The sequence below is a fragment of the Crocodylus siamensis genome, chromosome 9 (genome assembly GCF_052110815.1).
Source record: "Crocodylus siamensis isolate JL-2025a chromosome 9, ASM5211081v1, whole genome shotgun sequence".
In the NCBI taxonomy this organism is placed as follows: domain Eukaryota; kingdom Metazoa; phylum Chordata; order Crocodylia; family Crocodylidae; genus Crocodylus; species Crocodylus siamensis.
Window position 1 is genome coordinate 67,199,515 of NC_143403.1, and position 25,439 is coordinate 67,224,953.

At 43.4% G+C, this 25,439-nt stretch overlaps 1 protein-coding gene across 3 annotated transcripts in view; it reads right to left on the reverse strand.

The window, feature by feature from the left end:
• Nucleotides 1-25,439, reverse strand: part of TMEM132B (transmembrane protein 132B) — a 374,298-nt gene that overhangs the window by 56,232 nt on the left and 292,627 nt on the right. For all 3 annotated transcript variants that reach the window (XM_090063009.1, XM_090063007.1, XM_090063008.1), the window contains exon 5: nucleotides 14,222-14,365. In XM_090063009.1, the coding sequence (XP_089919135.1) occupies nucleotides 14,222-14,365 (144 nt within the window). The remainder of the gene's footprint in view (nucleotides 1-14,221; nucleotides 14,366-25,439) is intronic.

Below are 25,439 nucleotides of genomic sequence, written 5' to 3' on the forward strand. Positions count from 1 at the left end.
AGCCTTCCAAAAGGATGCCGTGGCCCAGGAAATATTAGAGGGCAAACTAGAGACAGGATTGGCTACTGCAGCAGAGATGTAATTTTGGTGCCTTCGACCTACTCCATCCAGAATCACCAGCTTAGGGTTGATGCAAGCTACTGTTTTCCCCCGCCCTTGACTATGCTTCAGCATCAGTACCTCAATAAACTGTACTTTGCTAAGGGGGTCTGATGCTGTAGTCCTTACTCAGTCACTTGGCAAATGATGTACAAGATACTTATAATGCACAGAATCAAGCCTGGGAATGACTGATTTATTCTAGGGATAGATTTTTCTTATTCTACATTGAGATCCTCTCACACAAGGCTTTCCATAGCTGGAGGATATCTAGAAGGCTGTGGCTGGTGTATAACAGGGACTCTTTAGCTGTGTGCAGCTGTACCATGCCATTCCCAATTATTAAGATCTTTGATATGAAGCGCAGGAACGAAGTGCAGCAAGGCCACATGTTCTTTTATCATAAAACACACATGGGGGAACAACTGCCATCTCTCCCCAATGCTTTTAATACCCAAACCGTGAGCCTCTTTTCTTTTCATGCAGTTTCTGAAAGAGCACCAGTCTAAAGGTTCATCTCGGTGCAGTCAGTACGGGAAGCAAAGGTTACATTTGCATACAGTGCCATATGTATGGGTGCTGTGGTCAAGTGGCCATAGAGAATTCAGTTCTACAGAAAAAAAATCATCACGTTCTGAAAGGCTGGGGACATCACATGCCGGCTAGATCAGAGAACAGCAAGCATACTGGGCTCGGCAATTAATAATTGGCTTGGAAAATTGGGACTTGCTGAGCCTCCACAGAATGAAGGGAATTAAGCAGGAAAACAATAATGAAGGGCATCCATTAACTTCGCCCTGCTGTGGGTAATGCAGAGTGGAAGAGATCTGCATGAGGGCTGCGCGTCTTTAGGATTTTCTTTCAGTCTTTTGAGTGAAAACCTAAGGACTAGAGCCATTGGGAGGGCTTTTAAATTAAATCCAAACAGTAGGTTTGGAAGAAGCAATCAGAAAAGAGCAAATAAATAAAGCATATGAATAGGAGCTATCATTTCCTGCTAGCGACTTATCCTACCTGACAGTATAGTTAGAGCCGAGAACTCCCCCTTGCTGTCAGTCCTGCTGGGCAATCTGCGTTCTTCATTCCTTGAGTAATGTCATTCTCCTCCGTGCAGCTGAGCTGCGCTGGATATTGTACAAGTAACTAAATAAGGGATTACCTTGCAAAATGCCCGTACCCCAACAAGCATTATCTAGCTTTGCCTTCTTCAAATTGTGAGGTCTTATGATAGCTACTCATCGCCATGCCACGGGCAAGATCTTAATAACACCCAAATAACTTCCTAAATCATCATCACTACAATATTTTTGCTTTTGAAGACTCTGCTCATTCCTTCTCCGCTTATAAAAATAATTCCCTTTCCTTTGGCTCACGGCAGGGATCAGATTTGGAACTGTGTTAATGGGAGGTGTTCAAAACAGTCCATACAAAACAGGACTGTTTTTAACATGCTTAAGAACCCTTTTTTCCCCCTCCACCATAAGTTTAAATTACCCAACTGGTACTAATCCAATAACTAGCTGCTGTTCCTTCTGACTGGATTATTTTTTTACAAGCCTGCTCATCCTGAATAAGGAGGATGTACTGCTTCCAAACCGCATGGGTATTTCACCTCCTGCAGCCCCAGCTATGAAGGAAAACAAGATCATTTTCATTCAAGGCTCCAGTTCTACCTGATGGGAACACAAAGAAAAAAGCCTCCCGATCCAAAGGAGAAGGGTAGCTGGTATCTGTCAATGGCAGGTGCTTTTTATGTCAAATAAATTAACAGCAGGTACTTCAAAATGATGGTGGCGTGTCAGCCTCATCATCTCCGTCTTCAACTCCAATTATATGTCTCCGGGGAGTGCATCTTCGAACACATTACCAAAATGCAGGTGTGGATAAATTAAACCACAAAAACATACACTCAAGCAGCTTTCACAATCTGATTAAGGCCCACAACACCAAGGGAACGCAAAGTTAGGGCTCCATCCTAACAGGTGCTGAGTATCTTCTGACAGCTAAAATTCCCATCGGTTTTGATGCGAGCTCAGCACCCACTGGAAAGCGCTTCGTGTTTTGCAGGATCGGGCCATTAAGGATGAAAGCTTTTCTCCTCTCCTGTTGTGTGAGTTTGGAAGAACATATGGAAAGGGAACCCATTCTCCATAAACCATCATTACCCACTAGCAGTGGGGTCCTGTAGGGCCTAAAAGCATTAGTCTTCCTCCCCTTTCACCATTTTGCAGTAAGGAAGAAGTGACACACATCATTCGTACCCATCACGTGTCACCTTGAGGCTATATTAACTTTGGCACAGAGCAAATTCTGCCCTTATTTACTCCTCTGCCACCCACTGCCTTTCATACAGTTGCATGGTTTTAACTGACAGCACTATCTGACCTGGTGGGTTTCAATTACAGTAAAATAGTGTTTGGAAATGTGAATTGATTTTCCTGCCCAGAACAATAGTTCAAGAGGTATGAAGCCCCACACTCCAGGAGGTTCATAAGTCCTCAATTAAAATATTTAAATGGTCCAAGCATTAGAGTTTATAAAGCAAAGTGAATTTTCTGCTGAACTGGAGGTAAAAGTTTCCTAGAATTTGGCCTTTTTATAGAGACATGAGTTAGCTTTTATCACCCTTGATATTGGTTAGGTGGCCTGGATTGTTTTCTCAGTTCATCTCTAAATATGAAATACTGGGTTCTGCTTAGTGTTTATCTTAAGCAATACTACGTTCCAGACGTCAGGCTGCTATCATGGCACCAAAATGCTAAGCCACAGAATGATTTCCTTTCCCTTAGCAGCTATGGGCACATGGGAAGACTCCAATTGCATCTCTGCTGAAAACTGCAATTGCACATGCCAGCACTGTCTGTCCTTCCTGGATTCTCTCCTGGAGGGGAAAAATCCCACCGAAAGCTCTTCAAATATTAGCTTTGAAGACCTTATGTATTTAACAGTAATGGCTGGAAGATGCACACATTATGTATAGGCTGCATAAAGGGTCTATAAAGTCTTTGAGATAAAAACACATGCACATGTTTTTTTTCTGATAGCATCATCCAGTTTGCCGCTTGGCCATTCATATTTTGCCATGCCTGGAGCCATTTTATAGGCAACAATCATGCTAAATCAGTAGTTCTTGTCCAACACAAAAATAAGATGAGACAGATTTGCACTTGTTGCTGCACAATGTGTATTTTCAAAAAGAGATATTTCGTATTTGGTAAACTAGTATGCTACTCATTTCTGGTCATGCTTCGGTGGCTAGAAAACTAATTGGTAGAATCTGTTAACCTCAGTGTCAGAACCTCTGGTATTCCCACAATAACCACAACCCCAAATTCAGCATGTCACGAAGCAATTTTTGCAACGTCCTTCCCAATCCTCATGAATCATAAAGGCAGGCAGCTACTTCTACAGTGATGTGGTTTTATTTATTTAATTAATTATTTCTGACAAAGTGATTAGGGAACAAACGAAAATCCTATCTACTGCAGTTAGCACCGTGATATTATTCTTGTTGCATCTTAAATACCCCTCGGGCTCCTGGTACAAAGAACAAGAGTCACGATCCAGGATTCATTTATACTCACAATAACACTTGGTGGTAGGGGATCATCATCTTCCCCATTTTACAGATTAAGGAACTGAGGCAGACTGAGGCCAGGTGCTTTGCCCAAGGTCCTCCAGGAAGTCTAAGGCAGGGTAGGGACATGAAATCAGGATTGATTAAGCTACAACACTACTGTCTAGATGTAATCCTTCCCTTCAGTTTATCAAGCTGAGGAATGCTCCGTTGCTGTTGGCAACTCAAGTAGGTCTCGCAAGAAGGCAGCTGGATAGTTCAGGGGGTTTCTAATGGGTGACAGTCTCGAGGTTGGGTGCAGATTGGGTTTGGTCATGACAAAGTTATCAACAACAGGCAGTCCAGCAGTTCCCACTGGCACTGGTTTGTGCTTTCATTGTCCACATCAGATGAGATACAAACAGACATGAAGTCTGAGCTCACCAAATGAAATCTCACTCCTAGAAGCTCACCGACCCATTTTGCACCTGTTCTTTGAATAGCCAGCGTTGGAGTCACCTGGGCTGTTGACCCCAGGCCTTTCAGTAATACCATAATTATTCACTATCCCAAAAGCTCAGCTTAAAATACATTCTGCGATAAACTAATGGGTACCGAGGTACATCCATTATCTAAGCAGGTAACAGGGTATTTCCCACCACTTCCAAAAATGGCATAGACCCCTGAAGTGAGCTAATTCCTTCTGGGAGACAGACAAGTGTATACAGACTGAAGCTCTTAGCACAGTGACACACACATTATAAATATTACAGTCCACACATCAGATTGATTCCATATTTCTTGTCCATTTTCTTTAAAAGAGCTTTTAGTAGGAAAGCAGCTGCAAGGCTCACAAACAACAAGTGCAGGCTTTATTTTCAGACCTCCTGGAGAAGGGGTTGTATCTTAACAATTCCAGGCAGCAGCTCCCCTTTGGAAACTGCCTGAAGACACAAAGAGTCTGCAGTTCACCTGCACTGAGGAAAGGTTTCCTGAACTTCAAGACCTTTTTCAAATCTGTTCCATGACAGCATAGAGCAGGCTCAAACAGCCAGAACCAAGGGATCCTAGCCGACCTGCAGCATGACCCTTGGCCCCGCCTGGCTCAGCCCAGGCTGTGGCATGTGCAGCCGTTCCCACCGCCCCTGGGCACATAGCACAATGCTTGAACTTGACTTCCCGACAGCCCCTGTGGCAGTGGCTCACTCTGCCTGGCTGCCACTGGCAGCCCATCACTCACCACCAGGGGCACCAGACAAAGCTGGTGGGTGCGCAGGGTGGGCATGAAGACTGGCTTGGGATCCCCCCAGGCAGAGGCACACTTGGCTGGGTAATGGGATAGGGCTGTGGGCAGGGAGCAGGACAGGTAGGCAGTGCTGGAGCCAAGGCCAGGATAACAGGACAGTGATAGCACGAGGCTGGGGCTAGGGCCTGGGGCAGAGCCACAATCCACCTCCTGCCCACCCGTGCCTGCAGAACCAGATCCCATCGTGAGGATGTGTGGGGAGCAGATCGTGGCTCTGCCTCAGGCCCCAGCCCCATGATCCTTGCCACTAGAGGCCTGATGAACAGGGGCAGGACTCAGAGATCTAGCTATGAGTTGTCACTAAAGGGCTGGTGAGCCAGGACAAGCTTCTATTCCTGCTCTACAGGCGGTGGTGAGAGGGATTCTGGGATATTAAAGGACTTCAACTTGGGCGGCACACCTTAATGAAACAGGAGATGGGCAGTGCAGATCAGAGATAATCCTGCCCTAAGTGGCGTAACTTTGAGCCACATAACAAGTACTTAAAACCACTTCAAGGTGTTAACGTGTAGACAATCCAAGGGTTAAGAGCTCCAGAAGCTGCCCAAAATTACCGTGCAGCAAAGCCCATAGTTAGATGAAGGTTAGTTAAACAAAGGTTCAGCTAAACCAGTGTTTTACTGGTTTGAGTTATTTAGCAATCGGCCCTATTTTCTTCTCATTAGCACTGTGGTAAAACTGGAGTAGCTTAACTGGCTGCTTGTACACGCCATGAAGGTTTAATTCAGTTTAGTTTTCCCTAAATTGAAATGGTGGATTTTTAAAAACGCCACTTCGATTTAGGAAGAATTAAACTGAACTAAACTCCCATGGCGTGTACACAAGGGTGGGGACCCGATCCTTACCTGCCTCTTCGGCAGAGGATGGGGGGAGGGATGAGCTGCCGGTGGGCCAAATGGTCCCTGAGCTGCCCGGGAGCCCCCAGGTGGCACCCACCCACTGGCACCCAGACTGGGTGGTCCTGGGGGGCTCCACAGCCACGGAGGCAAGCACCAGCATGTACAAAGGCCCACTGAAACCAATAGAGGTTATTGTCTCAGATCCTTCATTGTGCCAGTACTGGGTTGCCATTCTTTCAAAGACAGCCACGTTACCCAATGACAACCGAGAGGACTATTTGCCAGTCAGATAAGTGAGGGGCCACACACTCTACTAACCCTTTAACTCTATGGGCAACACTTTCAGAGGCCCTAACCATCTTTGGTCTCTCCTTTATTTTATCAGAAGCTGTAGAGGCTTAGCATGTCTGAAATTCAGGGAGTCAGAGCCAAGTGCATAACATAAGGTGCCCAAGACTGAAAATGGCCTAGGTCATCAGGCCAGAGCCTCCATACATTGTTAGGGTCTCCAGAAATGGTGCTTATGCTTAGTCCTTTTGCAGGAAGGCTCATGACCAGTTTTATTTCTAATCTTTACCCAACTCTTAAAATACAAGATAGTAGGGAAGAGATTATGCAGCTGAAGAAGAACCCCCTCTTCACTTTCTGCTTGGAAGAGTGAAGCCACACAATGCCCCATTCAGGGTTCAGTCTACTTTGACTGCTGGCTTCACTGCTGTTCTTTCAATATTTTCACTGCACATTCAATAATGAAATATGGCCTCAGAGTCCAGTGCTAGATAAGCAGCAAGGGGAAAAAAATAGGTGTTTCATAGTTTTAACATTAATTATGCAGGGTTCAAGCTAAAGGTTGTGTTAGAAAATCAGGGGACAATGGTCTGAATTTGATCTTCATCCTAATTAGGCAGCAAATTATGAAAAGATGGGAAATCACACATTAGAGTGCCTTCCCCCAGCAAGCTAAGAAAAGAAGGGCAGTCTCTTATTACTGAAATGCCAGTATTTTCAATGTATGCTTCTGCTTGGGCATGATCCTGCTGAAGTTAAATGGTCTGTATCAGGAGGAACTCCAGTGAAATCAGTAGCATTTTCCAGAGGTAAACACAGGCAGGGGAAAAGAAAAAAGGGGCACTGAATCAATTATGTGAAGTTGCAAACCCATTCTTTTAAGGAAAACAATGGGCTAAATTCATCTAGGGTGTAATTTCACTGAAGCCAATAGAATTGCTGCATAGATTAATCTGACCCTCGGGCCAATCTCTGCATAACTTGCAAAGGAAATGGAGAAAATGACTAATCTAAAAATGAATTAGCCAGGCAGCTGTCTTCCTTTCATTCAGTACACAACTGAGATAAACAGTTGGACTAAGGATCTGTCCTTATTATAATTTCCCCTGCTCCAAGTTCCTTTGCAGATAATGTTTGTGACTTTCGTATAACTAAAGCTGCCAGAAATCTACAGAAATGACCAAATCCCAGATTTTTAAAGGTTTTTGAACAGTGCTTTGCTTAGGGCTGCAGTGCATAAATACCTTTAAAATAACCATCTGGATCAAAGCACCTCGAAGCTTAAACTTCCTCCCTGAGCTCAACTGGCCCTGGCATGTCTCTTCATCACCTCCGCTAGCCAAGCTTGGGACTTCCCTCTTGTGAATGTCACCTCCTTTTGTGTCCTGCGGGGGCATTAACAATTCATGCCTGCCACTATCAGCAGCACTTTAACAAGACTTAAAATGCCTCCTTGCTACCGGTTACGGTATCTTCTGCCTTCAGTTTTTTTAGTTTACAACAGAGACTGGGACTGTCATAACAGCGGCATATGCATAGATTCAGTCAGTCCTGCAGTCCTTATATTCTATTCATCTGTTTTATACCACTGTCCATCACCATAGTAGCAATAGGAAACAACAGACAAATCCCTAATGAAATCTGTGGAGTTTCTAGCACGTCTTTCTTTTTGGGATTAACCCCGCTTGAGGAATGATTTGGGTTTGTTTATTTATTCATTTATTTTGTGGTCGATTCATTTCAGGGATGTCGGGGAAGGCTTTGCTTCAGGCTGGGAGGTAAAGTGGGCAGGAAAAGATGTCAGTGTTGTGACTCCAGGACAGCAGGCAATCAGAGCAGAATATACCCAGTCAGAGTCACTGGCAGGATCAGGCCCTAAACAGCCAAGGCAGGCAAAGTTCCTGGATGTGTTCTTAGCCCATTTTGTGCATAAGGAAGCGTGTGGTGCAGGGTAGATTGAGTAACTTCCTTAAGGTCAGGCAGGAAATCTGCAGCAGAGCGGGGAATTACTTATGAGTTGCAAACTAGTCCCTTAATCACCACACCAATCTTCCTCTTAGATGCCAGCTACATTAGAGACTGCTGTTCAATGATAGAATAAGTATGAGGGTTTCACTCGCTGAGAGTTATATCTCCATGTAAAGTTTTTAAGTATAGTCAGTTCAAGCCAAAACAGCCAATCAATATTCTGACCTATGCCCCACGCACCAGAAAGGATGTAAATAAAATAACAGGCGCTGTAATACAGCTCGGTGATTTATCTGTGAATCTCCTTTGAGGCAGAAGCCACACAAAAGTCTTGAAACCAAAGGCCAGGAGGTAATTGGTGTATTTTATTATATTTACAAATAGATTCATGGGAACATAAGTATGCAGAGGGAAACATTCCCTGGCTGGGAGATTATTATGTGGTCAAGCTGAGGGAATAATATTCCTCTTTTTCTTTTAGAATAGGACAGAATCTCGGCAACACTTCAAGCCTACCAAGATGTCACCTGTGCCTTATGAATCAGACCCTATTCCACCCACCGGGTGTCTATGAGGATGTGTAAGTGGAAGTCTATTCCACCTTACTGGAGCCCTGAAAAATCTATTAATCATTTACTTTTGTTAACGTACGTTTAGACTGATTCACAAAAAAGCAGCAAGGAGTTGGAAGATCCACCCACCTTTTGCATTAACTGTTTCTCAGAGACCTTAACCAGGGTGGGATACAATTGTACTTAGGCAGCTAAATACAATTATGTGCTTCATAGGTGGACCAGAATCTGGGCCTGCCTATAGCTATGTGTTCATATTGTGCCCTGCCAAGAGGGTCACTAGGTAGTTGTAAATATTCTTCATGGCTTGTACACATAGTACTATTATAGGCAAGATGCTGCTCTCTGCACTAGTATAAACTCCAGAGTGGCTTAATTGAATTTAATGGAGTTATACCAGTGAGCAAAGGATTGTCTCATTAAACAATCTACTAAATCATAATCTACTAAACAGAAATAAAAGGTTAAGAATGCACTCTCTGTTCTGGCCAAAAGAATATGACATCTTTCCAATTAGAAAGGAACAATAAAAAAATGGAATTAATAGTGTAAAGAGGCACAAAATTAGGCAATTACATTCAAACGGCCTGACAACTCTTATTAGAGGGTATAACTCTGTATGGCGTGTGGAGGAAGGGCAATGTGCCTTGGAGTGAAGTCAATATTGACTTAACAAAAGGTGCTTAGAAGAGGTGATATCTGCTCTTTCTGAAAAGTGTGATGGTTGTGGCCCATGCCCAAGCTAAATTCCAACTCTGATGATTAACAGTTATGGCTTCAATCCTGCAACACTTAACAAAAATTCCCAGACAAAAATACTTGTGCTAAAATAGAGCTGAGCCTGAGAATACACAGCAGTAATTTATGGGGAAGCACATTATTGCAGGGTGGTTGTAATGATCTGCAAAACGAAATTACTTCATCTTCAGAACCTGTGATATACGACAAGGGTGAGATATAATGGCCTTAGCCCAAATGTGAATCAGACCTCTTGTCCATGGTTCATTAAATAGTCAAGTTATCCAAGTATGCAAGGTGTGGGACATAGTCCCATAAGTCTCTTCTCTCGAGTAGTGCGATATCCATGTTGTTTTACACAGCCAGCCAAATTAAGCTCATATTTACCTGCTATTCAACCTCCCGAAAATGAGTGGCATTATAGAGGGCACAAGCTAAGGTTGAGGTTGTTCTGTTTTTCTAGAGCCTGATGCGAAGCCCCTGTAAAGACATGCACTGACGGGAAGGTGCTTCGGAGCAGACCCTTCATTCTTATTCCACCTAAGAATAAAACCTATTTTGAAAAAGAACAAAGGCACATGGGTCAAAGGGCAGGTGCCTTGCTTTCAGGAAGTGTATAGACTCGCAACTGCAACTTGAAAACTTGTCTCTTCTCTTAGAGGTCGTGTCAAGAGTTATTTAGTTGCCAGCTCCAGTGGACCTTTTAAATTCAGGGACCAGAACAACTTTGTGCCCAGCTTTGACAGCATTTCCATATGGAGGACTGCTGCTTGAACTAACTGGATTTTAAACAGGCAGTGTTTTGAAATGTATCACCTCCCTGTAGTCTGCAGATGTTAATTTTATTAGAGGGGAAAGAAAGTCCTTTCCCTGACCTTTTTCTATCTAGTTCAATCCAGTCCTCCCTCACCCTAGTAAGTCCTAGAAATTGTAGAAACTTAATTAACACAAAGATAAGTCTATGAGCACTCTCTTATAGATCTGCATCTAGGTTTCTGAAGGGAAAAAAAAAAAGCATGGGCTCAGCAATATGCTGACGCTTGCCGATGATATATAGCTCAGTTCTTGAGTTTACAAGAGCAACAGTTCATTGTGAAGCGATAAATAATAGTTGTTAATCAGATAAGAATAGCAGCACAGTTCATAGCAAAAAAATTAGAGGCTAAATGTATTAAAGGAAACTGTTCCTTTGAAAATCATGTTAGCTGCATACTAAGATGCTAATTTATGTTCCTCCTGGTACAGACCTTCACCGAATATTGGTTGCACACAAATGGAAATGTGATTTTGCCGTTAATGCGTTACATGACAGAAATGCGTGCGGGGACTACAGCCGCGGACGGGAACTCTACGACCTGGATTATTGTTCCCTGCTGTGTCATTGACCTACTGTATGACATGGGGCAAGTGATTTCACCTCTCCTTACCTCTGTTTCCCCATCTGTGCCATGGGGAGAAAGATATGGACCTCCTTCATAAAGCAGTTGAGCATCTACAAACGAATAGTCCTAGATGCTATTACACCACAACCAATAGCTCCTCCCTGACACCTGCTCTTGGGACTGAGGCTCCGATACATAACCCAGGCCTTTCTTTTGCCTGCACATACTTTAGGTTTCTGATAACTAGAGATAAATAGTCATAGAAGAAAACTCAAAACTAGCCAAAATCACCAAGCTATAGACCTTGTCACCAACCTAGATTCTCCAAACTGGGATTTCAGCTGACTTCTGCCACCCTGCCCCTTTCCTTAGCCATAGTCAAATAGTATAGGTGTATCTCTGGCTGCAATCATTCACCCAACAGCCACAGGAAGAAGATGGTGTTTTGCCTTACTGTTGAAGCGGATCTTTTCCAGAACTGCGTGGGACTAAGATCTGACACGGCAGCTCCCTCCCACACCCATACGTGAAGCCTGGAAGATGGGGAAATGGCATCCTCTGAATATCCCCAGAAGAGAAGGTCTCTTCCTTCTCTTCCCCAAGAGACTGAATGGGTGCCTCCAAACATTTTCAAAGGAAATGAGAGTGGTTATTGAAGCTAGTGGGGTGAGAAGCAGAGAAATGAAGGGACATAGTACATTTGGGCTGGCGTTTCTGGTCAGAGTAAACCGGAAGATGCAATCAGATCTAAATAAATGTACTCAATGCCTATACCATTAGCATAATTGGGGAAGCTGCAGTTAGAGAAAGGCTATTTTCTTCACCTAAGGTCTTACAGGTTGACAACGTACAATTTGGTTCAGATCCTTCCATCCATGGCAGTGGAAGAAGATCATTTTCATTTAATCAAACACCTAATCCAGGGGACCAGAATTACAGTCGCCATTAACTTGGGCACAGATTTCAGCATGCTTCTTTTCTTTCACACATGGCACAAGAGCAGTTCCCCTACTTACAAAAAGCAGCATGCTAAAATTTCTTGTAAAGCTTGATAATGATATCCATCCTAACACAACCATCCTTTTTTCTACAATCACAAGCAACGGGCACTCCCAATTTGACAACAGAGACCCTAAGATTTCACCTGCCTTCCATACAGACTACGAAGTTGCAAAATAAGGGTGTTTTTTTAAAAATTCCCAAGGCCCTCTCTGTCTTTGGAGACATGCTATAGTGTGTTTTTATCATGTATCAGGTGTTACGATTGATAACAAACTCATTCCAAGTTTTCAGAAATAAGGAAAGAAAGTGAATTTTGAGGGCCAATGAAAATAAATATATGTAGACTTCAAAATGAATAATAGTTTGATTATGCAGGTCTCCTTGCCTATCTATGAGAGCCTGAAGAATCCTCTGACAAAACCTTCACAATCTGCTAAGACCTCTGTGGTCTCATCTACAAAAAAGGTTATATGGGTAAGCTAAAAATACAGAAGTGTGTGCTTTGGTGGTTCAAATGCAATCTCCAGAGAACATATAAAAGTGGCCTGTCAATCTGGAATGTATTTGGGGAAGACGCAATTAATATCTAGAGCAGCGGTCTCCAAACTTTTTTGATCGCGCACCCCTACCAGTAAAAATTTTTTGAGCATGCACCCCCAATATATGTATATTTATTTATTTATAAATTATATATATGTACTACTCACATACCATACATGGCATGTGACCGTCTGGCATACGGACAGAGTGCAGGCGCCAGTGTCAATCCGTATATTAAATATTAGTAAAGCTTAATTTCTGTCTTCTTTTTTTTTTTTTAGATAAAAAATAAATATAAATAGAAGTTCTAATATTTTCTTCCTGCGCCCCAATGGATTGTCTTGCACGCACCCCACTTTGGAGACCATTGATCTAGAAGACCAGGGGACAGGAAGGGGACAGAAGCAGTTAGTATTAAAGTTCTTAGGTCACAGGATCTCTATTTGTAGAAGAGATAAGTATAGTACTTTGTCTTCAATAGTATTGCCTCTGTAATTAAGGCAAAGAAAAAGGACTGCTATTCCAAGAATACTGTTTCAGAACACCACAGAGGTAGAGAGGGAGTCAAAGCAAGACACCCTACTTAAAATCAGATGCTGACGAATTACCAAAAGTAGACCATTAAATTTACAAATTTATGCTTATACATATTTGACAATACTTATCTTTTTAAGGCTAAATAATATTTATTTGCATGACTGTTCCTGTAGCAACAGTGGCAGATTTAATCAATGAGTTGTAAAGGTTATATATAAAGGGCACATCCAAGTGTGCATGAACGTTTGGTTCCCCGGGGACAAGGAGCAGTGGCACACCTTGCACCGCTGCTTCTTGTCCCTGGGGAACACTGGTGTCACGCGTGCTTTGTTCCGCGGCAAGTTGCCCCGGGTGGTGTAGGGGAGGCTGGGGCCAGCACTGTGCTGGCCCCAGCATCCTTACCCGAGGTCCTGCAGGCCTCCTGGAGCTGCCGCCACAGTGATCCTGCCAGGCAGAGCCTGGCCAGCAGCCTCAGCACAGCTCCAAGTGACCCGAGTCTGCTTTTTAGTGGCACATGCTGCCTGAATGTGTGCTGCTTCAAGGTTTGTTTTTTTCACGGCTTTTTTTGACCCCTGGATATCCAGGAGTCAAAAAACAAAAATGTGGGGAAAAAACAGAGTAGTGCACACTTGGGCAGCATGCCCTTGCAGGGTGGAGAACTCTGTACTGTCTGGTATGTGGCACTGCAAACATGTTTGTCATATACCGCATGACCGTCCTCGTCTAGACGTGCCCAAGGAGTCTATAGCTCAGTGTCTGGGCTTAATGTCATGGGAACTATATTTGAAAGGAAAGTGTGGTTTAGGAGGTCATAGCTCTTAAGATAAAGAGCATTTAAAATAATTCTGTCCATCATTCGTAGATGTATCATAAAGCTACCTCATAGTTTAGTGCAGGTCAACATCTTTACTGCTGAGAAACTTGGAGTGGGAAATGCCACCAGTCAGTTATGTACAGACAACCTTGTGTCCCAACCTGGAACATTACTACTCATTTTGTAACGGATGCATAAGGACCACATAACAATCAGAGTCCCTGAAGCATGGCCTAAATTTCTGGCGAGCAAAGAAAGAGCAGGACCATGCATTCAGGGTTCAACCTGAGATCTGTTTTCCCCACCCCTCTGTCTCTGCCGCACCACAGAGCTCTTGCATAATTGAGCTCCATGTTACAAAGCAGAAGCACGCTTGCACCACCTCCAGAAACCCAACACCTTATTGTACTAGTGGTTAGTAAACCATTGTGCCAAGACCTCCAGGACCAGAAAGGCAGGGTCTCATATTGCCACACAGAGCACAAGGACCCAGGTCTGTGGCTGTTTCCTGTTCTGGGGCCTAGTATGATGGTGACCTATGCCCACATAACCTTAGCATGACTTAGTTTACCCTCCTTACCTTTATGACGTCTTCATCAGCTGATTTACATTCAGTGGAGTCTGAAACATCTATCACTGAACCATCCTCCTCTACGGCAACAACCTTCACTGGCACAGACACCGTCTTGCCCGTCAGAATGGCTGTGTTGAGGACTTCAGTGTCCTGCACATACAAAAATGGGGATGGATGTTCAATGAACCTGACCACTGGACATAATGGAGAAACTCTTACGGGCAATTAGTGAAGATGCCTGTTGACTTTCACCCTTGACTGGCAGTCCTTTAAAATCATGTACTGCTCAAGTCCTCTGCTTATTCAAAATAGCAAATTATAAGCATGTCAATGGACACCCTCAGCACAGTATAAGAAAGCAAGGCTCTTCTGCTTTGCAAACAATAGGGTCATTTGTCACAATCTTCACAGGCTTCAGGGCCATGCAGGAAACGGATTGCAGCTCTGCCCTGGGCCCTGGCACTGCCCGCTATTCCTGCTCCCAGACACCACTCCCTGCTCACCTGCATCCCCCTCCCATCCACCCAGCTGAGCACGCCCAGCCAACTGGGGTCCTGAGCTGGTCTGTACGGAGACCCCACACACCCTGCAACGGGTGCAGTGCAGATAGGCCTGGGCTGGATAGGATACATGCCCCCTTCCCCAGCCTACAACAGCTCACCAAAGCTTCCTAAGCAGCCGGCCAGCCCAAATAACGCCCCACCCCGGGATAGAATGACTTCCTTCCCCCCAGGTTATGTCAGTAGATGAAAATATAGATAACTAGTACACTGTTTCCTGGCCTCCCCACCCCACTTCAACACATGCTATTTTCCAGATTCTCTTTAAAAGATTTGCTGTTCAACGGTTTTCTATTTTGTCGGCTTAATTGCATGGTGAGTGAAACCTTCATTTTCGTGTCAAATTAGAAAGAGATGTGGAGCCAACAACAATGGAACGCCAAATGCAAATTTTCAAATCTTTCCCCATCAGAATCCCACCTGGAGGCATTTTACTGGCCATCAAGCCACATTTATCTCCGTCTCTAATGAATTCACAGAGCCCGCACGCTAATGACTCCATTAACACAGCCTTCGTCTATATCATGGCGTGGATGCAGTTTGATTAATTACTCCAAATGAGCTGCTACTGTGGTAGCAGTGCATATTGAAGGAGAACTTCCAAAAATCCTTTCAGGAACTTGTTTCTACAGAAGAAACCCTTACCACCAGAGCCAAGAAACTTGTAACAGCAGTGAACGATCAATGTCTTCTTGTAAGCTTCATCTTAGTGCTTCAGAAACAGGTTGCAGTGGATATTTTTTTTTCTTTTCAATCAATTTGCTCACCACTTTTTGCTTCCATAAAAGTAATCATTGTTTGGCAACTATGAAAAAAGTAGCTGTCCAACTAATCTTCCTTTAATGTCTGTAATTAGGATCAGTAGAAGTGGAACTGGGTTTTAGTGAGAAATGTGATATTGACATGCAAAGGCAGATTCACTAGCACTTGCTTCTGTCTGCTAGCTAGACTGACAGGAAGCAATGGGTATTGACCAAAAGTCAAAGGCATCTGGAAATGACCAATAAGTATTTGCAACTAAGATGTATTATTAACCAGTATCAGGCAACTTCTACAGAAAGTAGCTTGAATGAAATGAATTCAAATACAGATAGCAGTAGTGCTCAATAAACAAGCATGTTAATGCTTTGCAATCATTCAGGTTTCAGGAAAGCACTTAAGTGTGTGCTTGAGACCAGCTCTGCTCAGGGCACCACGAAAAGCACGTGCTTAACTTGAAGCTTTGACTTCAGAGAGATTTAAGCATGTACTACCCTGAGTAAAGCATCAAGAAAGGTTGTTTTTGATGTGTTCAAGATATGTATGAGAGATATGCTCGTTGCTCTATACTCTGTAAGGTATAGCTCAGAAGTTTAATGTAATAGATGAGGAATGCTCATTGAGGGTGATCAAGCTCATTTACAATCAGATGTCCTCCTCTAGGGAGGGAAAGTATTGGTGAGAAAACAGAAGACAAAAGTAGAAGTGCAAACAAACCCCAAGGTCTTTATTAGAACAAGGGAATGACCAAGATAAAGGGGAAAAATGTATCATCCTATAAAAATGAAATGATTAGATGCATCCGTATGAGACAGAGTTAGACCGCATGAAACATATTAGGCAAATAAGGTCAACCTCATCCATTTATACCAGGAATGAATGAAGCCAGCTTTCTGATCCAATGCCACTGATGTCAATAAAGGGCTCCCACTGACTGCAGGCCTAGATCAGTTTGGCACCAGTTGTGGTACCAGTTATCAGGACTATAAAATCAATATAAAATAATGTGTAAAATAACATCAAGATACAATCAGTGTATAAATCAATATGCACTGGTGTAGGATAGGAAAACAGAGCCCCATGCACCTCTTTGTAAGAACTGATGGGTGATTAGTAGCCGCCAGATGCAAATCAGACTTCAGTGCTACTGAAGGTTAATGCGAAGTTTACAATAGGATTTGTATTCCTTTTGTTCACTTGACACAAATGGGGGATGCTGAGTTCAAGCAAGAAGGTCCAAGAATTGACACATCATCGGCCCTTTCATTTCTGCATGTTCTCAAATACAGTCTTCTTGATCCTGACACAGGTGTGCTCCTGCATTCCTCCCCGCAACGCAGCATCTCGAGAAACCCCCAGTGCCAACTAGCTGCGGCTGCATCACAAAAACACACTTCACTGGGAAGAAAAACTACAACATAAATCAATATTTCAGAGGCTCAGATTCAGTATTATGCAACTACGGTAAGCTGTGTAAAGACATTTCTAAGAGCTAGCTATTTTCAGACGTCAAAAATATATTTCCTTGGAGGTGTGAAGTCAGAACTGAATTAACTGTCTGACTGCAAGGTTTAGAAACAAGCTAGCTTTTTTAAATACATCTCCAACAAGTGACAGCGTTTCTGCTAGATTCTAATAGGTATCTTTTATGTCTCTATGGTAGAGCTTACTATATAGAAACTGCTTTCTGAATATAATGTATCTGTGATGGCTATTACTGACAGCATCTGAAATCTAGAGAAGCAAAAGCACAAGTTATACGGCCAGATCCTCAGAGAGTAAAACTCTGCATGTCTCTGCTAAAGGCACTAGTGGAGAATCAGAAACAGAGAGCTGAAAAGTCCCAAATGTAAAATGGTGAATACCCTTTCCTGCTTCTGTACTTTGAGGCTTTTCCTAAGGATAGATATCACATCAAATCTGGAATTCTTCCAAGGCAGGTGGAAGCTGCATATTCATATTGCAGGCTGTGTCCCTGAATAATAATTACACGAGTGTTTATCTCCAATTCCTTCTCCCTACCTGAATGCATTAGTGCTTCAGCCGAGCTCTTCTTAATTACAACTGTAACCTGCTAATAGTGTTTCTTTGTTGTCTGAAGGAATCTACTTCTTATCCAGCCTAGGCTAAATTAAAATTTAATACAACATCAGGTCGCAACAGAACTAGGAAGCAAATGACAGCTGTTTAATTAAAACCTAAACCTGATTAGATGGCACTACTGAGAGATATACTCTAGAGAAAGAGTCAAAAACTACTGAAACTCGAGGCCAGGATAATGGCTTTATTTAAATATGAATAAACCCTATGCACAGCTACTGTAAATGTCTGACAACTCACTCCTCTGGACAAATGGGGTGGGGGGGCGATGTGAATGGGAGACTTGTCAAGAGTCATGATAAAGCCATGATTGCTAACATTCCCTTTTAACACGGAGTGTATGTTACTAAGACATGGATTATTGAGGAGTGACTATAATGGATATTAATGAACACACTCAGCAAAATCCACAAGTGTGGCATAAAGCCTAAATAATTAGGCTTTAAACAGCCGTGCTTCCTGGGGTAGAGTCTTCCCCTGACCCACACGCATGGCTTGGCCGAGGGACTGTGACCCACACAAGGGCTTTTTGACCAATATATCAATATTATAGCTCACCTCTGGGCTGCAAAAGTATTTCTGTCTATTTATATAGGCTTCATCATCGTAGCAGTCTGCCACATCCCAACCATTTACTGATTTATCTATCGACTCCTCCTTTGCAGCCTGTGGCAGGGTTGTCCTTCTTTTTATAGCTGGGGATCGGAGGCACTGAGAAATTGAGTTGTCCGGGATCTCATCAGGAGCCTGTTGCTAAGCCAGGAATAAGACCTGTGCTTCCTAAGTCCCAACGCCATGCCACATCATTCCTCTCCTTATGCAACTGCTTCATGAGCATCCCATACCCTCTCCCTACCAGTTGGCATAGGGGGTGCAAAGGGCCAGGTGCTGGCCCTCTGGATGGGTACAAACGTCATTCCCCATGATTAACACACAAGCTGGCTGATTTTTCAGAGGTTAACAAAACATGTTGCAGTATGGTACACCTAATAAACACTCAATTGTAAATCAGGAGGGAAACCTAAAGCCAGCCCTAGTCTGCTGACAAATGTTCCAGCTAAATGCCTTTTGGCATTTAGTTGAAATGACTGTCTTTACTGAAGAAGGCAGAGAGCTGAAACATTTGTCTGCAGAACTGCATCCCTTAACTATTATGATTTGTTCCCTAGTGCATATACCCGGTGAAAATGTGTTATATTAGAAGGAACCTTTGGGAACCCATTCCCCTGCCTTTTAAGCAGCACTTCTTAAAAATGTAAATCGCTGGGCAGACTGTGGGGTGGGGTGGGGGTGTGTTTTCTTAATACGATAAATTATTCATCACCTTTTTCTTCAGATCAAAGAACAAGGCAATATAAGTCTATTAAGCAAGCTTAATATATAAATTAGATGCTTTGCTGAAATTATTATAATCCAAAGCAATTTTAATGTACTTTCCCCTCATAACTGAATAGTGTTTTAGGCTTCAAATACATATTAATGAACCTTTCTTGGTAGGGAGCTATTTATATTTTCCACTATTATATCAATTGTGACTCACAGGTAAAATTTGCCATTTTGTCACCCAAGGGTGAGAAGGTACAACTGAGATTGTGTGTTTATTAAACATTAGGAAACATTTGCAATCTTCCACAAGCACACATTGTTCTCTGACCTTTTTTCTTACATTAATACAGTGAGTTACACTCTATTGAGTCTGTTTTATGTTAAATAGAAAGTCTACACTTTAATACCACTACGAGTGCGAGTAGGTGGCTTAGTAGGTTTTCAGGCACTTACTGCCTGTGGGCCAGATCCTACAAGTTCATGATTTGGATGAAAGGGGCATATATGAAATGACTGCCAGCTCTTAAATTACAAAGGGACAGGTGACATATTTCTGCAGTTTTCAAGCAAATGACTGGCAAAGTCAGGTTCCACTTACCAAGGGTTCAGATACTGGACGGAGGTCCGAAAGGTTTAATATGCCCATGCCCTCCTGCTCCAGCCACCCTTGGTGTCACTAGAAGGTCATGTTCCTTTGCCCTCTACCAGTTCCATCTCCAGCTGTTTTCTCATTTCAACCTTTTATATATTGAATTATTATTAAGAATGACCAACTATGACAGCTGGTAAATCATAAATACTGCAGCCTATCACGTCCGAGTTAAAGGTCATCCTTAATCGCTCCTGTCTTCCTGTATAACAGCTCTACTTCACACTGGGATCCCCAAGGAAGAATAGGCAGGAGCATATATTCTGCAGGAGAAATTAATTAAGATAGATGAAGCCATTCAGAGAGAGAGGTTCTCAATGACAGCTTCTTAGGGGCAACATAAGCAGCACAGATTAGCCTACATGCATATTAGTCTACATGTATGTTTAAGTGTGTACCGCAGTTACAATTACTATAGCAGCCAATCCACATTGTAGAGAGATCCCAAAAAGAAATCTTACAGCCCAGCATGCATTGTAGGAAACAACTTCCTTAACTTGTTGTATCCTTGTTGATAGGATCACAGAGGTAGCTGCCTGAGTGGCAATCGTAACTTGGATTTCATGGAAATCAAAGCTGAGAACGATGTCTCCATGTCATAAAAGAAATTCAGCGCAAGTTAAGGTTTATGTAAGGGTAGAGGAGCAAATCCTGGAGCTGAAGGTGAACCCTGATTAGAAGCAGGCATTGCCATATGTGCGACCTGAGTCAAGAACTAATGTAAAAAAAAAAATAAAACAGCTGAGAGTGGTTGATCTGCACCCATTAAGTGGAGGTTCGGAAAGCAGCCTGATGCACTTGGCAGCAGTAATTGTAACCTGTCAAGCAGTCTCCAATACTTCAGCTAAACACCAGTGCCTTCTGTAGTTAGCAGAGACCTTTCATGAGACTGGGCTTATGTTGTTTTACTGCATCCCACAGCATCCCAAGAGAGCTTATTCTCAGAGCCAGGGAAGTTAGACATCCTGACACTGGTGTTCAAAAAGGGAAAGTCAAGGTTGCGATAATAAGTGATGGGAAATTCTTAAAGCACTCTAGCACTACCTATGGAGATCCTGGACTTGTTCTTCAATGTCCTTCTGCATCTCACAGACATTTTACAGCTCTGGGTGTAAATCAGACCAGCAGGTGCTGGAGGCAGATGCAATCTTCTCCATTACACATTCACACAAATGTGGATAGTTTTTCTTGGTGGTCTTTCCCTCTTCCCCCATCCAGCATAGGTAATCTGCATTAGTATCCAAAGCCCTACTCCTGCAAATCTGACCTTTGGGTCTCAGTACTGTTTTCGCAACTTTAATGGAATAGCTGGTAAAGAAAACCAGGAAGTTGTTGGTTTTTTTATATAAGCAAGCACTGTTTATTCTTAAATGGTCTGTTCTGTACAGCAAGCCTTTGCTAATTTTGTGTTGGAATTTAAACCGTGATTTGTCTGGGCATTCACCTGGTAAACCTGCGCCAGCTGGACTCAGTAGTAAATGAGTGGTGACCTTCACCAACACAATGCAACAACACTGTAAGGTGAATAACCATGATGCCATACTGCAGGTTGAATCATAACCGTGGGCATGATTCTCAGCTGCGTACAAAGCCAGAGAAAATCCACCGATCAATACAACCCAGTGCAGACAAAGTCGTCTGTTCACATGCTTTGGATCACTGGAACAAGCCCTCTGTTACTACCAATGGCTGGAATTTGGTTTAAACAATAAAGGGGAATCATAATGCTTGCCATAACCCTATAAGGCATGAGGTAGAGGAGTTTATAGTAACATACCTGTTTGATTTTGTTTATTGGCACAGACTTCAGGAGCCCAAATTCCTGATTGCTGATCGTTATTTTACTCCTGGATCACTCTCACTGGAGGTTAAAGAACGCACACCCAGCAACAACAACAACAAAGCTAAGATGATCATTTGAAAGCCTCTCTATTAGATGCCTGCTGTCCTACTTGCTATAATCTCTTGCTGTGTGGGCTAGAGAAATGGCGATCTTGGAGAGAACTGTGCGCCAATGCGACAATGCAAGATTTGGCAACTTACTGGCTTGAAAAGGCTTCATCCTTACAAGTGCAACTCTACAGACGTCGAAACATAAGGTTGCATATCATATGATTTTACTACTGCAATCTGTGTAATCATCATCATCTGCCATGGCTGCTACCTGGGCAGAAATCCATATTCTTCTGTAATAACAGCTGTTTAATGTTATAGGAGAATGTGCAAAGCAATAGACAGCATGGCTGCTTATGCATCCTCAGTATGAGGTTTCTCTCCTTGGCTGGAGCATGTTTCTGGGGATCAGGACTTCCGGGCTCTATTCTTTGTTCTCTTTCTGAGTTTTTAGTAAGCCATCCACAAAATAGGTATTCAGCAATACACAATTCACTTGGCACGGACGTGGGATATTGCAAAATACTCAGCAATTCTTCACCTGCTTGTGTGCATGTCCAGTGAGTAGATCACTGGCCAGGGCCTCAGAAGACCTGGGTTCTTCCAGCCCTGCCACTGGACTTGCTAGTGTCCCTGAGGAATGTCTCCTCTCTACACCTCAGCTTCCCTGTCTGTAAAATGGAGATAACAACTCTGACCTCCATTACAAAGTGCCTGAAGACTGATACGTGCAAAGCACTCTACAGAGCTTGGTGTTGTTATGCACAAAGGATGAGGAAAGATACAGATCTTGTAGATGCTGCCACCCAAGTGACAACTTGGTCCAAAAAAGCTATATGGTTTATGCAAATACAATCTTGCATTTGGCAAACTGGCAAATGGCTCTCATTAGCTGCTTACATGAAATTTGTCCCAGCCATGATATCGGCTCAGAAAATAAAGACATTATATTATAACCAACTTCTGCCTGTGAGAACAAAGGGAAAAAATGAAATGAGGAGCCCCTGGTCCTGTCTCTGCTGGGGGTTTCACACCATGGGCACAGGGAACAACTGGGGACAATAAGGCACAAACTTAACACTCCCTTTTCCCTTCTGCCTGCCTATCCCAGGTGGTGGGGTTGGCTGGACCCAGAGAGTCATGCTGTTGCATGCGCGCGCACGCACGCACGCACGCACACGGTCCCTGGCATCCCTGAAAGCACTGATTGCATCAAGACTTCTCTGCCTAGCCCACTCAGGAAAGCTAATCCAAACTAACTACAGCTGTGATGTTCAAAGCAAGTCAGTTAAAGCGTATCTGCTTTACTGTGGTGTTGGAGAGTGGTGGTGGATGGGTCATTTTCGACCTGGAGGGATGGGGCAACATCTTCACCGGCGTTTTGGACTAGGGGGTGAAAAGCACCTTGTTCAAGTTCACAGATGACACTAAGATGTGGGGAGAGGTGGGCACGCTAAAAGAGGGGGACAGGCTACAACTAGATCTCGACAGGTTACAGAGGTGGGCAGATGAGAACAGGATGGGTTTCAGCACTGACAAGTACAAGTTTGTTGTACCTGGGGAGGAAGAGCCAGCACCATACCTACAGGCTGGGGAACTCCCTTCTCGTCAGCACAGAGGCAGAAAAGGATCTTGGAGTCATTATTGATGCCATAATGAACATGGGCCGCCAATGTGGGGATGTGGTCAGCAAGGCTAACAGCACCTTGTCCTGCATCCACAGATGCATCTCGAGCAGGGCCAAGGAGGTGATCCCCCGCCTCTATGCGGCACTGGTCAGGCCGCAGCTGGAGTACTGCGTCCAGTTCTGGGCGCCACACTTCAAGAGGGATGTGGACAGCATGGAGAGGGTCCAGAGGAGGCCACTCGCATGATCGGGGGCAGCAGGGCAGGCCCTACGAGGAGAGGCTAAGTGACTTGGACCTCTTCAGCTTTCACAAACGAAGGCTGAGAGGGCATCTAGTGGCTGCCTATAAACTTGCCAAGGGGGACCAGCAGGCAATGGGAGAGTCCCTGTTGCCCTGAGCACTGCCAGGGTAACAAGGAACAATGGCCATAAGTTGACAGAGAGTAAATTCAGGCTAGACATCAGGAGGCGCTACTTCACAGTCAGGGCAGCTAGGATCTGGAACCAACTTCCAAGGGAAGTGGTGCTCGCTTCTACCCTGGGGGTCTTCAAAGACAGCCTAGACCCACCTAGCCGGGGTGGTTTGACCCCAGCATCCTTTCCTGCCCATGGCAGGGGGTCAGACTAGATGATCTGCTTAGGTCCCTTCCGACCCTACCAACTATGAAACTATATCAAGGCCTGTGTAGTCACATTCAATCAGAATTAAAATGGGACTTAGTTTGGTTTAGACTAATTTACTCTGATAGTCTCTGAGGTCCCGTTAAAGCATAAATGCCAGTCTCAGCATGGCAATGCTGCCATGCAGCCCAAAGTCTTTAAATAGCACAGAGCTGTAGTTCTCTTGGATCTAATACTGCCTGTTTCAGCAGCAGCAGTTCTTGGAAAAGAATGGACTGGTTGAGCCTTGGAAGTTAAAAAGGATGGAAATTGTGAGACTTCACATTGTTTTTCAGCTCTTCTTATGCCTTTGCTGTGAACAGAGACTTCTGAAAGTCTGTCACCGAGAAGAGAAATGGGAATATTTACAGTTCCAGGACAGCAGGTGGCTGCACAGCCTTCACTGCCCGCTTTCACCACTTCGGCACAGGAACTTTGTTAAACTCATCAGTCAGGAATGTCTTATTTGAGATTTTCATTATTATCAATTGTAAAAACTAAGAAGAAAAAGGGAGACGACAGGAGAATACAAAACCCATCCACATACTTTTCGTCTTCAGAAAAAAACCTGCCATGTAGCATTACCAGCTATTAGCTGTTATTGTTCACAGTGCAGATTTCAGACTGCCCAGAGATCCTCTCTGCACAAGGTCACAGTCAAGGCAGTCAGCACAATAGCACGTAATCTTTAAGGCTAGGTCTGCCCAGCACAGTGAACCGAAGCACCCAAGCTATTGTGTCCTCACTGTTTCTGCAGGTTTTTTGTGCTGAGCTTCTCTAGGATTCTCTTTCAGTCAGTTGTATCAATACAGAACTTGTTTTCCATAATGGGAATTGTGGGAAGGGACTGGAGGACTAATAGCACTCAAAGGATATAACCTACAGCTTCATTGTAAAGTGGGTAGGTTCTAGCCTCAGTTACACTGAAGCTCTGGTCTGGACCCTAGTTCCAGCTAGGTATGCTAACATGGACTTCAAGTTGACATCTCCAAACCTGGGTCAAGGATTTTTCTGTATAGATTACATGTACCTGATTCTCCACTGTCCCGATACATTATACGTTCAGTGAAAGAGCAGTAAGACATTACAGTTTAGCTTTCACTTATTCCAGGAAAAATGTGTGGATGTGGCAGTTACTACAGAGTAACTGATATGTGATAAAGCCCTGCACCCTTTCTCCCTATGGGAAGCTATTTGTAGGTGCACACCCTGCAGTTGCAGTCTCAGCATCCTACATTGAACTGTCTTTGGAGGCAGGAACATAGCATTTGTACAGTACCTGCTAGGGTGACATGGGAACAACATTTTCTAGTTTGCAAAGAATTCTGGGATTTAAAACTGCTGATTCTGAAATGGAGCAAAAGTGTAAAAAGCAAATAACCCATAAAACAAACTTGCAAAAACAAAGCAGGTTGGGTCAAAACTTGTGATAAAAATCAAAGCATTTGTTTTCAAGTTGACCTTTTACAACATGGCAATATTTTCATATTTTTGTATAATAATAATGGATTTCATGGTCAATAATCATTTGCAAATGAAAAGCAAACATCTCTTTCTAAAAATTTCAAAACAGCATATTTCTCCACCATCAAAATTCTTCATTTTTCCTCCCCTAAAATTAAATGAAATCAAATTCCCAAATCAACCTGA